Below are 12738 nucleotides of genomic sequence, written 5' to 3' on the forward strand. Positions count from 1 at the left end.
TGCTGTTGGATCCCAGGTTACAGGCCACGTGACATCAGGCGTGCTCTCTCTCGGCAGATCTCCCAGGTCTGCCAGCTGTGCCAGCAGTCCCCTCGGCTCTTCTCCAACCACGCAGCACAGCTGCACACGCTGCTGGTGAGTGCATGGGGGCCGCCTGCCTCCGGCCCCAGGCCAGTGAGTAACCCCATGACCATCACTCCAGGCAGGATCCGGAATGTTCCCAGTGGGCTTCATTCTGACAAGCATCTGTCTCATGAAGTCCAAGTTGACTTAGGTCCCAGGAGGCAGGAATAATTAAGCATGCTATCTTTCTCCCTCTTGGGATAAAGCTCAGATGTAGCTGGCTCAATAGAGTCACTTGTCAGGCTCATCTGGGTGTAGCCACGCAGCCTGGGGTGAGATGCCTGTGGCTCCAGGCCCTCAGCACCTTCTTCTTCCAGGGCCTGTACTGTGTCTCAGTCAACTGCATGGACAATGCGGAAGCCCAGTTCACCACAGCCCTGCGGGTAAGGTGATGGCCCTCACTCCCTGGGGCGGGCGGTGCTTCTCAGTAAGGAGTCAGATGTTCTGTGGTGAGGACACCAGTTGCGCAAAACCATGGTCAGCAGGCAACTCCACAGCATTCAGCCTGATGCTGGCTGTGACAATGATGTGCCATTTATCCAGAGCTCTCTGTGGCAGGTCTTGTGCTGCTCAGATGGGGACAAGGCCAGCACTGGCAGCACAGTGTGACAAGGGATAGCTGTGGGCAAGGGGCTCCTGGCCAGCCTGGGTTGGGGCTTCCCCATCTAACCTGGAGGTCAGCCACAAGGCAGAACACAGGGTGTCCAGGCCACCAGGACGCCACTGCATGTTCAGCCACTTTCACTCATGATTCCCAACCCTCTCAACAGCCTGCCAGGCTGGCATTGGCTCGTGCACAGCTACTTCTGCCCACTGCAGTGGTGCCAGGACCCCTCTGACACCTACCCCACATTGCCTGTGGCCCCATGCAAGTTTCTCAGTCCCTCCCTCTCCATTTTCTTCTCACGAGTGACTGCTGCTGCTTTGGTTCAACATCAGAATCCCTGATGAATGGCGTGTGCCCTGAGGAGTCCTACCCACCAGGCCAGGAGGAAAGTGGTCCAGCCAGGACACGGACCCAAACCCCACTGACTCTAAACATGTGCTCTTCCTGTGGTCCAAGTGACAAATGTCTCAGCATCTTTACTCAGATTAAAAGACCCTCTGGATCTCCTTGTCACTTGCCAGGTTCATGCAGGCAGGGTCTGTGCTTTCTGGGCATCCTCGGCCTCTTGCACAGCTGCGCTTGTTCTGCCCCGCTAGGAACCAGGGTCTGGGCAGTGCTCAGGCCACTCAAGTCAGTCCCTCTCTTGGCCGTTTTTGTTCCCCCAGAAGAGCTGGGGACAACGGTCCATCCACCACCAGCCATTGGCAGCATCTCCGGCCTCCAACAGCTTTGGCTGCCTTCTGGGCAGGGTGCCCTCCAGGACCAACGCATTCCTCAGCTATGTCAGCACACACCAAAGTCCCGGGGTCACTGACTGTGATGTGAGGGAGGGGCCGCCCAGGTCTCAGACAGCAGAATATAGACCAAACTGTGGAGTGTTCTGAGGGCGGGGCAGGGCGACTAGTTTTCCTTTTCTCTGTTTCCTAAATCTCTCATAAGGTAGATGACGGTTTTGTAATGAAAAGAACTGACAGCTGTGTTGTCCTTGGGTTTAGGAGGCAAGGGGGATGTGTCTGAAATGAAAAGAATAAGGAGATTCCAAAGTAGCCGCTGTGGAGCATTTGTGTGGCTCTGATGCCATCAAGTGGCTCCAACGAGGCTGTGCCTGGCCCAGCACCCTAACGCCTGGTGTCTCCCTTTCCAGCTCACCAATCACCAGGAGCTGTGGGCCTTCATCGTGACCAACCTGGCGAGTGTGTATATACGGGAAGGAAATAGACACCAAGAGGTAGTAGGTGACATGCTTCATATTTGGTATCGTTTCTTTTAACTCATTTGGGGGCGGGTGGGGGGTGTTGTCCTGGGCACCAGCAAATCTCAGCAACTCCAGGGTATTTGCCCTCCAGCAGAGGGCGGCGTCCCACGCTGTCAGAGTGCAGGTGTGGCCTATGGAGGCCAAGTCTGGGACAGAAACATTCCCATAGCCAAATAACACTTCTCCCTGCTAAAAATGAGTCAAGCTTTTTGGAATCCTACAGGAAAAAAACAATTTTCTCTACCTTGAGCTGTCTGTTCTAGAATGTCAGTGAGGCCTCGTGCTTCAGTTCTGAGGAGCAGCAGCTCAGGCAGTCATCAGCACTAGGCCCATAGGTTGTTCTGATGCACCAGTCTTTGTGGGGGGGGGCGGCCAGGGCTCATCCTTGCAGGACACGCACCCTCACACCAGGTCCCCTTGCAACCTCCCCCTCAGCCCTGGGATCCCCTTCAGCCCTTAGGATTCCTTTGCCTCAGCCCTGGGATTCCTCCCCAGCCCTGGGATCCTGCCTCTAGAGTATCTCAGATTCGACCACTTCTCTCCACCCCCACAGCCTTCATTCTAGTTCAGGCCTCCATCATTTCTTATCTACAAAAACCTTAGCTGACCTCCCAGATTCTGGGTTAGTTCAAATGCTTTGGGCTACAGGGAGCAGAAAGCCGAGCCCAGCTGCTCCGGCTGTCAGGAAGAGTAGTGAGCAGTGTCATCTGAGGGCCAGCTGTGGCTTTGGTGGGTCACAGAGGAGCTGAGCTCCTCTGTCTCTCCCCACCCTGCCGTGTCTGTCTCCTTGGAGGGGCCATGGGGGCACTGGGAGCAGCCTCAGCCCACTTCAGCCCTCATCCCCTAACCCACTCCCCACATGCATCCAGAGGGGACCTAAAGTTTCCGTCACACTGCAGGTCCTGCCCCTTATCCTGGTGGGTTGCTTACTGGTGTGGGATTCGGGGTGTGGCTCCACGCTGTCAGATTGGGTCAGGAAGCTGCAGGCAGCCCTAGTCAATTTAGTAGCACATTTGAGACCAAACTGTCATGTTTAGAAATGCGGAATGATCCTAACTGACGTTTCCTCCACAGCTGTACAGTTTGTTGGAAAGGATCAATCCAGACCACAGCTTCCCTGTCAGGTAGGCGGTCCCAGCACAGTCCCCACTTTACCAACTGTCTTATGCTTTCTCTGCTCTTTGGGGTGATGTGAGCACCCATGGAGCCTCAGACTGCCCCATGTACCCCGATGCCTCACACTCCCCCACTCCCCTTTTGTAAGTCTGCTATTTTCACAAAAACCCCAGCAAGGTGTGATGCTCTGCTTTTCCTCCAGCTCACACTGCCTCCGAGCGGCAGCTTTCTATGTGCGCGGGCTCTTCTCCTTCTTCCAAGGACGCTACAACGAGGCCAAGTGAGTACTGGGAGAGGGTGGGCTGCCCCATGCCTGGCGCCTCCCAGGCTGGCCCTCTGGGTGGTTCTCTTCCCCCAATAGCATGTGTCCAGGTCCTCTGTCACCCCACCAGGCGAGCTGTGCTTGGGGCTGTGAGGCCACTGCTGCCTCTTCCTCCCCAAAGGAATCCTGACAGGGCTTCAGCGTCTATTCCCCTCGCGTAGGCGATTTCTGCGAGAAACTCTAAAGATGTCCAATGCGGAGGACCTGAACCGGCTCACCGCCTGCTCCCTCGTGCTCCTAGGCCACATCTTCTACGTGTTGGGGAACCACAGAGTGAGTGTCGGGGGCTAGGCCAAGGGACAGCGAGCCAGTGTGGTACTTGGGGGAGCACCACCAAGCAGCCCTTTGCATCCTGTGCCCCTTGTTGATCTTGTCTCAGTAATCCCTCCCTCCCTCCTCTTGCTCCATGGGTCTCGGTGAGGGCAGGGCACCTTCGGAGAGGCCAGGGGAGCTTTGGGTGCTTGAAAGGTGGGTCTGTGGGGCACACAGGCCCAGTGCTGGCCGCTGGCAGTGGTCCAGCAGAGCCCCAGTGCTTGGTGGGGCTTCCTGGAGCTGGCGGGGCTGAGGGCGGTTCCTTTTCCTGTGTGTTAACACCTGGGAGTGGAGAGGTGTGCCCTCTCGGGCAGGGTCCCTTGGGTCCTTTTCTGCCCAGCACACACAGTGTCCTCAGGGCACCCCGTGTTTTCACCCTCACCGAGAGCACCCTTGGGGCTGATCCCTGGTGGGATCAGCTGAATCCCAGTCTCTCCATCCGGGGTGTGCGTTGTCCCCTGCTCTCGCCCATCCATCTCACGAGGCCGTTAATTTTTTTAAGAAAACATTTGTCCATATTATAAAATATGATGTTTTCATCATAGAAAGTCTGAGAAGCAAAGGAGAAAATCATCACATGTGCTCTGTCTGCCAACTCTTTCCACCACCCGCCCCTGCCCACGCAGAGGTTTTGTTTGCCATGCTATTTTATAATTTTATGTCTTGTTTTTCTCTGCACCACTGTATCAGAGCTGTTTTTAATGGCAATGAGACTTTTGAAGCAGCATCTGCTCCATAGTTCAGCCAACCGGACTTGAGCTGTTCTCACAGGACAGATAATACAGGGCATGTGTCTTGGCCTGTAAAGTTTCATCTTATCGAACCCCAGGGCTCCTTAAGAATGAACATCACTAAAGAGCCTGGCATGTCCTCCTCCCCACAACCATGTGACAAGCATTTGCCAAAGCCAGCGGTCCCTGCAGCTCAGGTCCTAGTGGCTGTGGTCTGAATGCTGGGGACGTCACCACCCTCAGAGGAGGACGAGTTCAGGTTCCCCCTTCTGAGTGCAGCTCTGTTCCTTCTAGAATGCCATCACCCCACCCCTCAGCCTCTGAGCATGATGTGTGTGTTTGGGGGCTGTGTGGGTACCAGGACTCAGCACGAGGCCCCTCTGAGTATGGGATGCCCACCTCTGCTGTCAGTGTGGTTGCTGTGATTACCCTTTTTTCCGAGATGGAGAAATTAAGGTCACACAACCCCAAACGGCAGACTCAGGCTTAGAATCAGACCTTGCAGGCTTTCGTTTGTCTAGAAGTCTCCAGAAGCCACCTTGAACAGAGCAGAATGAGCAAAGCAGCTCTTCAGCTGCAATTCTGATTCTTGTTTGGGGCTATCTCGGGGCATCTTACAGAGCTTATTTGGCAACTTCTGCTGCTCCCTGTGTGCCTGGGCCCGTGTAGGGTGACCTGGGGCCCCCAAGAGCCCTCAGACCCAGGTCTGGCCTCGAGCGACTCCAGGTCTGCAGGAGACCCAGCCAGACACAGCCAACTCCTGCCCTGGGCCTACCAGGCTAGAGTGTTGACAGGCATTGCGAGTTTGTGAGTGGCCTCATGCAGGACACTCCTCAGGATCACACAAATCTTAAAAACCAGATTCTGGGGCCGGCCCTGTGGCTTAGGGGTTAAGTGCGCATGCTCCGCTGCTGGCAGCCCAGGTTCGGATCCCGGGCGCGCACTGACGCACCGCTTTTCCGGCCATGCTGAGGCCGCGTCCCACATACAGCAACTAGAAGGATGTGCAGCTATGACATACAACTATCTACTGGGGCTTTGGGGAGAAAAAATAAATAAATAAAATATTAAAAAAAAACAAACCAGATTCTGTGGGGGAAGCCTGCCTGGGAGCCAACGGGGACTCTCCCTCCTGGTGGCTTCCAGACAGAGGCCCCTCCCCAGGCCTAGAGGAGGAGAGGAGTTTTTCCCATTCTGCTCTGCATTCTGAGGTCTTGGAAGGGCTTGGTTCAATTTTGAAAAGCTTTGAGACCCACTTGGAGCTCATCTTCAAGGTGCCAGCCACGGGCGGCATGAAGTCCCTGGGCTTTTGTGTCCCTGAGGAGGCGTACCCGGCACAACCATGGCTATGTTGAAGCTGGGCCTCAGGAGTTGGTTTTGAAGATTTATAAGTCTCTCAGCTACATGACAAGTGTGCCCTTGGCTGCCAGGGGCCGCTGTATAAGGAGTTCTCGCAGTGCCACCCTGCACCCAAAATTCAGGCCAGCGGGGCTTGTGATTCCTGGGCTGAGCGGGGTTGGAGCAGTGCTGCAGGTCACTGTGGGGTCAGGGATGGGTGTTTATGGCCCCAACAGCTCTTACTGAGCTCATCCTGGGGATTGGGCTTGGGGTGGGGGGACACTGTACAGTCACAGGGAGTCAGGGTTGGAGGGTTATCATGTCCTGGTGCCCCACAACCCCATGTCTGAGGCAGCCTCCCATAAGAGTGGGCTCGTGTGTAGAAGAGAAACCTCCCTTCCTCCTCCTTTTGTCCATTCACCCCTCGTTGCTCCTACCAGGGCAGGCTGCTGCCTCCTCCCAGGCCCCAGGACCCCTGAATCTGCATTTCTAATCAGCTCCTGACCTAGGTCCAGAGCTAATGCTGCCAGTGCCTTTTTCTCTCATTAGAAACACAAAGGCACATAGAGTTGCCCCTGGCTGTGTCTCACTGAGGAGGCACGTGCATAGCTGAGGAGTGGGGACAGTTTATTTTTCCCCAAGGTGTTGAGGATTACTTCAGAGAGGGCCATTTGAGATAGGCTCTGAAGTAAGAGTAGGAGTTTGCCAGGTGGCAGGAGGAGGGCACAGCTTGTGCTGGGTGTGGCAGGTGGCGCGAGGGCTGTCCCTGCCACCAGCCCCAGCCATGCCCCCAACTCCCTGGCTGCTCTTGGTCAACAGGAGAGTAACAACATGGTGGTGCCTGCCATGCAGCTGGCCAGCAAGATCCCAGACATGTCAGTCCAGCTATGGTCATCAGCCCTGTTGAGAGGTGAGTGCGGCAGCTGGCCCTTCCCAGAGATCAGGGCTGCTGGGCAGAGCCCAAGGCTAGAAGATGCCAGGTAAGCCCTGCTCAGCCTCTGCTCAGACCGGGCCTCTACAGGCCATAGCCCCAGTTCTAGCACATTCTCAGGCTCATTAGGAGGCCCTGTTTGAGGGCAGTGGGCACTGGGCTTATTCGTGCTGTCAGCTCGACGCAGGATCTGGTTCAATTTCTCCAGGACCCACAAGACTGGTTCTTGGCGTCTGGGTAAAAACTTGGGCTATGAGTCCTGATGCTCAGCCTCAGTTTCATTCCTCCTGAATGGTGGTGACAGAAGTCATCCCTGTCAGGCAGGACTAGCTGGGATGCTCTGGGTACAGGTCAGGTGCTCAGCAGACATCAGGGTTGTTACTGCTGCTCCCCTGTTTACAGATTGTGAAGCGTGGTCCAGAGACTTACCCAGGGCTCTGGGGAGGAGATAGGGGGCGGGCTGCTCCCATCTACAGTGGGCTGTGTGGGTCCTTTCAGTCCTGCTTCAGAAGTAGGTGTTGAGTGCCCTGCTCCCAGCGAGCTCCTCTGTGCCCAAGGGTTGACCAGGAACTCCCTGGGAAGGCCAGCGTCCACAGGGAGCCCTGCAGGCTTTCACTGACTGGCCAGCCCTTGTATCTGCCCCTGTGGGCCTCATTGCTCACCCACCTCTAAGGACACATGACTCAGAAACTCAGGAGGGGGCATGCGAGGGCTGCTGGCAAGTTGGCTTTGCTGACCCTGAGACAGGGCTCAGGGCAGGTGCCATGCCAGGCGCACAGGCCCACTGGTGGAGCTGGGGGCTTGATCCTAGGGCTCCACCCACACCTGAGGGAAGGGCGTGGGGGCGGTGGCAGGGCAAAGTGGGCCCACCCTGTATGTGTGTCCCACCCTCAGACCTGAACAAGGCCTGTGGGAATGCCATGGATGCCCACGAAGCTGCCCAGATGCACCAGAACTTCTCACAGCAGCTACTCCAGGACCACATTGAGGCCTGCAGCCTCCCTGAGCACAATCTCATCACGGTACGGGCATGGGGTGGGAAGACAAAACGGGGATGCTGGTTGGCTCCTCCGGGCCAGCTGAGCTGGCCTGCAGCCCCCAGGGGGCACACTCTCTGAGGAGAAAAGTATACTCTTGGTTGCCATGTCCCCGCATCTCTCCAACAGTCCCTAACAGCCTGGCTTCAGGAGCCCCCTCAGATGGGGGAGACAGCCCCAGTCACCCAAGGAGGCGGTGCAGGGTGCTTCCCAGGGGCCCATCTGACTTGGGTTTGGAGGTCAGAGAGCCCTGGCTGGGTGACCAGCCTGAGGAGGGCAGCATTCCAGGCACAGACACACGGCCAAGCACACCCCTGCTCCCCAGGAAGGATCTGACCTGTGTGTCCTCTCCCCCAACAGTGGACAGATGGTCCGCCCCCTGTGCAGTTCCAAGCTCAGAATGGACCCAACACCAGTCTGGCCAGCCTCCTGTAAAGCCCCTGGAAGGGGCCACCCAGCTTCTCAGGGCCTCCATGGGGCCTGATGTGTCCCTGACTTCCACCCAGACAGCTCTTGAGCTTTCCTTGGACGCGTGCTGGCGTGGACATCCTCAGCTTCTTTGCTGACTGTCTCCAGAGCTTCCCAGTCCCTGGGGAGTGTGCAGGGCTGATTCCTGCCCTCCCAGGAAGGGCCAGCCAGCCGTTCCCACCATGTACCAGGACCCCTAGTGTGGAGGTTCACAGATGGGATGTTGGAGCCGACTTTCCAGAGCCATCCTTTAAAGTGGGCTTGAACTGTCAGTCCTGCTTCCATGTCTGAGTCACGCCTTTGAGGAAGCATGTCTGGGTGGGGAGTGGGCTGCTGGCCACGGGCCAGGTCCTGATCCTGCATGCTGGGGTGGGCGGTATTGCCGAGGTGTTGCCGCCTGACTTCCATTGCCTGGGCCTCGATGCTGGCCTGGAGTGTTTCTTCTGCTCACGGCAGCTTCCAGAAACCACAGGCAAGACGCCAGTTTCTGGCCCAAAACTGGAGGGAAGAAATGATGGCTCACAGAAGGGACAAAAATGCACGTTCCAGCATGAAACTTTTCCTAGCTTACCTTTCTCTCCGGTGTCTGCTCTTCTGACAGTGGGGCCTTTGGTCAGGACCCTGGGGGACCCAGGAACTCGGCTTCCAAACACCTGCACCTTGACTGGATTCGCAATCCAGCTGTGTGGGTGGCTGTGCTTGTAGACACAGGTGTGTGTGCGTGTGCATGTATGTGTGGTGATTCACAGAGCAGGAGCCGGGAGCGGAGACTCTTGTGTTTGCACCACCTGCCTTCCCGCGTCAGCATTGATATGGCAGGAAGCAGGGGAAAGGGGAGAGGACCCTCCTCAGCCCAACTCAGGGTGCTAGAATGAAGACGCTTGCTTCCTGGCAGCAGTGTGGCCTCCTCAGCAGAAGACTTATGCCAACACCTGATGCTCAGCAGGCCTGCAGGCAGTGGCTCCCCTGGCCCCCGCCCTGCCCTTGGGAGGGAGGAGGAGAAGGAGGAGGAGACCTACCTGCCGTGCATCTCCGGACGGTGTTGAAACCTCTTCCTCAGCTGGACCCCAGGAGGCTCTGCCAGCCCAGGCAGCCATGCTCAGTTCTGTGCTCCTCTTGGATAATCGGGGAGGTGGCCCAGTGGGGATGGTGGCATCGGGGGCAGTCTAGGCAGCAACCCCTTCCAGCTTTTGGCGTGATGAGTGGTCTTGCAAGTCAGAGTGGCTTGTTGGTTTGCATCTAATTACGCTTGCACTGTGAAGGCTGCTGCTTGAAGCCTCAGTGTCTGTAATGGAAGGAACACTGGGATCGTTCAGGTCAGCTGCTTGGGCCAGGAGGCCTGGGTGTGCCTCAGCCAGACACAGAGCTGTCAGCAGACGTCCCTGTGCTGGGCCACTGCCCACTTCGGGTCCAGTGAGAAGCGTTCAAGTGAGCCACTGGTCGGAGAGACAGGCCGGCCAGGGCTTGTCTTAAGAGGACCCACCATCTCTGCATCATCCTGGATCTCCCAAGGGAGCCTGGCCCTGTCTCATGCTGCTCGGGGCTGCCCCCTCGGCTGACACCCCTAGGCCCTTGAGGCCTGTGGAGGAAAGTGTGACGCCCGGCCATAAGCTGTCCCCGTCTTGTCTTCCTCTCCTGTCGAGGGTGCCCCCCAGGCCCTCCTCTCTACCTGTGGGACAGAGTCCCCATCTCGCCACAAGCTGTGCCTGCCGGCCTGGACGCCACACTCTCCAACCTCTGCAGACTCACATTACATCAATCACACTGTACATCATGTTTGTCTCCGCATATTTATTTAAACCTTTCTTTGCTTCTAGGGCATTTTGTATGTAGAGCAGGTGAAATAAGAATCTCAAAACTTAACGTCTGTCCTGATGTTAAAGTGCTTTTAGTGACCACCTGGTTGTCTATGTATATGTAAAGTTAAGGGTAAGTTCTTAAGTTTACAGTTAAAAATTCAGTACTCGATATTTAATATTTTCTTCTAGCTTTATGGAAGCCAAACCGTGTGTACCTGAGTGTGTGCATGTGTGAGCTTTGAACCTCCCCTTCACCATAGCATCTTCCGATTATGAAGTTTTCAATAAGTACCTTCCTGTGAGTCCAAATTTAGTACCTCACGGTTTCTCACTCAGTCATAAGAATTTAAGACAGGCAGCAAGCAAACCCCCAGGGAGATGTTACCCACAGTGTCATATAGCTAAGTGTTTAGGAAAAAGAAATAAAAACTCCAAACTCTTCAGCGTACAGGGCATGAGGGAGTAGCAGGAAGATTCCTGTTGGCAGGTAAATAACTGAAAGCTTGTGAGACCCTTGTGTATTCCTCCCACCTCCTGTCAGCAGTAGTGGTTCTCAGGGCCTTCAGGGTTGGGGGGCTGGTCCAGGAGGTGCTGGGTTCCCTTGCAGACACGCAGCTGCTTCCCCCTAGCTGGGTCCCTGCAGTGGCCCATGGGTGAGGCGAGGGTCCTCTCCATGGGGCAAGGACTCCCTATCCCACTTATTGGGAACACAGGCAAGGAAACTGGATAAGGGCTGCCTGGCGTGGTGGGTAAGTTTGTTGGTTGCATTGTCTCTGTTTCGTTAAGGGTTTTTAATAAGTGTGTTTGGCATAGTGTGTTTCAATGGGTTTGTTATATCTTATGGTTTTAGCAGCCTGTAACTTCAGCTGGTGCTTTTAATCAGGAAAAAAAAAATTTGTAAATACAAAACATTGTTTAAAAGACATAACCATAGAACCTAGCTTCCCGTTTGTGGGTTTCTTTTCCTGTATATTCAAAGTAAAATAACTTGCAGGAGCCATCAGTTGCTGTGTCTTTGTTGTGCTGTCTGACCCTCTCGTGCGCCACCCAGAGACGAGCTTTCGCCCTCGCTGCCCGGCCAGTGGGGCCACAGGGACTTCTGCTAACCTACAGGGCGTGAGAGCGCAGAGCCTTGTACCCTGGACAGGAGGACCCAGTGGAAACCTGAGTTTTCTTCCCCTCTGTTGATGTCCCTCCAGTTCAGCCCTGACTAGAGGGGAAGGAACCCCTGAGAATCAGAATTGCAGCCCTCACCACAGACTTGGTCGCTCACATGGTGTTCTGTTACCTGTGCTCTTAGAAAACGTGGGCTGGCCTCTGTGTGGCTGGGCATTTTTTTTTTTTCTTTTTTGAGGTGAAAGTCACATAACATAAAATTAACCACTTAATGTGTACAATGCAGTGTCATTAAATATATTCACAATGTTGTACAACTGTCATCTCGTACTCGAACATTTCATCACCCCAAAGGGAAATATACCATACCCCTTAGCAGTCACTCCCCATTCCCTGCCCACCCCCAGCACCTGACAACCACTAATCTACTTTCTGTCTCTATGGATCTACTTCCCAATAAGTGAACATTTAATATAAATGGAATCATACGCTATGTGGCCTTTTGTGTCTGACTTCTTTGACTCAGCATGATGTTTTCAAGGTTCATCCATGTTATAACGTGTGTTAGAGCTTCAGTCCTTTTTATGGCTGAATAATATTCCATCATGGATCGACCATATTTAGTTGATTCAGTTGCTGGACATTTGAGTTGCTTCCCCCTTTTGGCTATTTTGAGTAGTGCTCCTGTGGATGTGCCCATACACATTTTTGTTTGAACGTGTGTTTTCAATTCTCTCGGGTTGTGCAGTATTTTTAATATGCGTGGATGGTTGCCAGGCTGCCGCCCACACTGCACCAAGGCCCTCCTGTTGCTTGTGTTGCTCTCATCACTGTGCCCCGAGGTGGCTTCGCTCCCAAGAGCACATCTGAGCACTCCTTTAGGCTGTGATCCCGGGGCAGAACCACTGGCCATTGGATGTGTGAGTTATTCTATGCAGCCCTGCCTAGAAGGACCCCCAGCACAGTGACCCTGCCACCCCCACGTCAAAGCCATCTTCCCTCTGCCCCATCCCTGCCAACTCAGCCTCAGGTGGCTTTATCATGCAGGATGGACTCTGCCTGTCCCTGTTGTCGGCTTGGATGCCGTTTCTTCCACCTTGAGCCTCACAGCCCCTGTGCGGGAATTGCATCCTGAGCTCACTCACTCAGAGCACAGCTACAAGCCCATTATGTGACAAGCTGCACACCAGCAGGCATGTGGCCTCCAGCTGGGAGGAATGAATCATGTGTGACCAGGAGCCTAGTCCTGAGATGGCCACTCTTGCATGGAAATGGCCCTGGACACAAGCAGTCACCTCAGCTGCAGCCAACTGGGGCTGGGCTCCTTGCAGCCTCCCTGGGACCTCAGACCTCAGTGCCACGTGGAAGTGAGCGGCTTTCCCCCATAGGCAGCATCCACATCGGTCGTCCAGTGCAACTTCCAGAACCTGAGGGAATGTTCCAGTGGAAACCCTCTCAGTGGCCACCTCATGTCCCGAAGCAGGTCTCACAGATGATATTGCAGAGCGTGTGTCCCGCTGAGTCTGTTACAGGCGTGTGACCAAGACAGTCTGGGACCCAGCACTCGAGATGCTGAAGAGGCT

The 12738-nt window shown here is 55.2% G+C and overlaps 1 protein-coding gene across 3 annotated transcripts in view; it reads left to right on the plus strand.

Moving 5' to 3' along the window:
* MAU2 (MAU2 sister chromatid cohesion factor) overlaps positions 1-11039 on the plus strand; it is a 29527-nt gene extending 18488 nt beyond the window's left edge. For 2 of the 3 annotated variants that reach the window (XM_058563879.1, XM_058563881.1), the window contains exons 11-19: positions 58-135; positions 441-506; positions 1875-1961; positions 3060-3109; positions 3304-3381; positions 3585-3696; positions 6624-6714; positions 7630-7757; positions 8133-11039. In XM_058563879.1, the coding sequence (XP_058419862.1) occupies positions 58-135; positions 441-506; positions 1875-1961; positions 3060-3109; positions 3304-3381; positions 3585-3696; positions 6624-6714; positions 7630-7757; positions 8133-8207 (765 nt within the window). In that variant the 3' untranslated portion in view covers positions 8208-11039. The remainder of the gene's footprint in view (positions 1-57; positions 136-440; positions 507-1874; positions 1962-3059; positions 3110-3303; positions 3382-3584; positions 3697-6623; positions 6715-7629; positions 7758-8132) is intronic. The other variant, XM_058563880.1, reaches the window with a different exon arrangement.
* The last annotated feature ends 1699 nt before the right edge of the window (positions 11040-12738 follow it).

The sequence above is a fragment of the Diceros bicornis genome, chromosome 20, assembly GCF_020826845.1.
Source record: "Diceros bicornis minor isolate mBicDic1 chromosome 20, mDicBic1.mat.cur, whole genome shotgun sequence".
NCBI classification, from domain to species: Eukaryota; Metazoa; Chordata; class Mammalia; order Perissodactyla; family Rhinocerotidae; genus Diceros; species Diceros bicornis.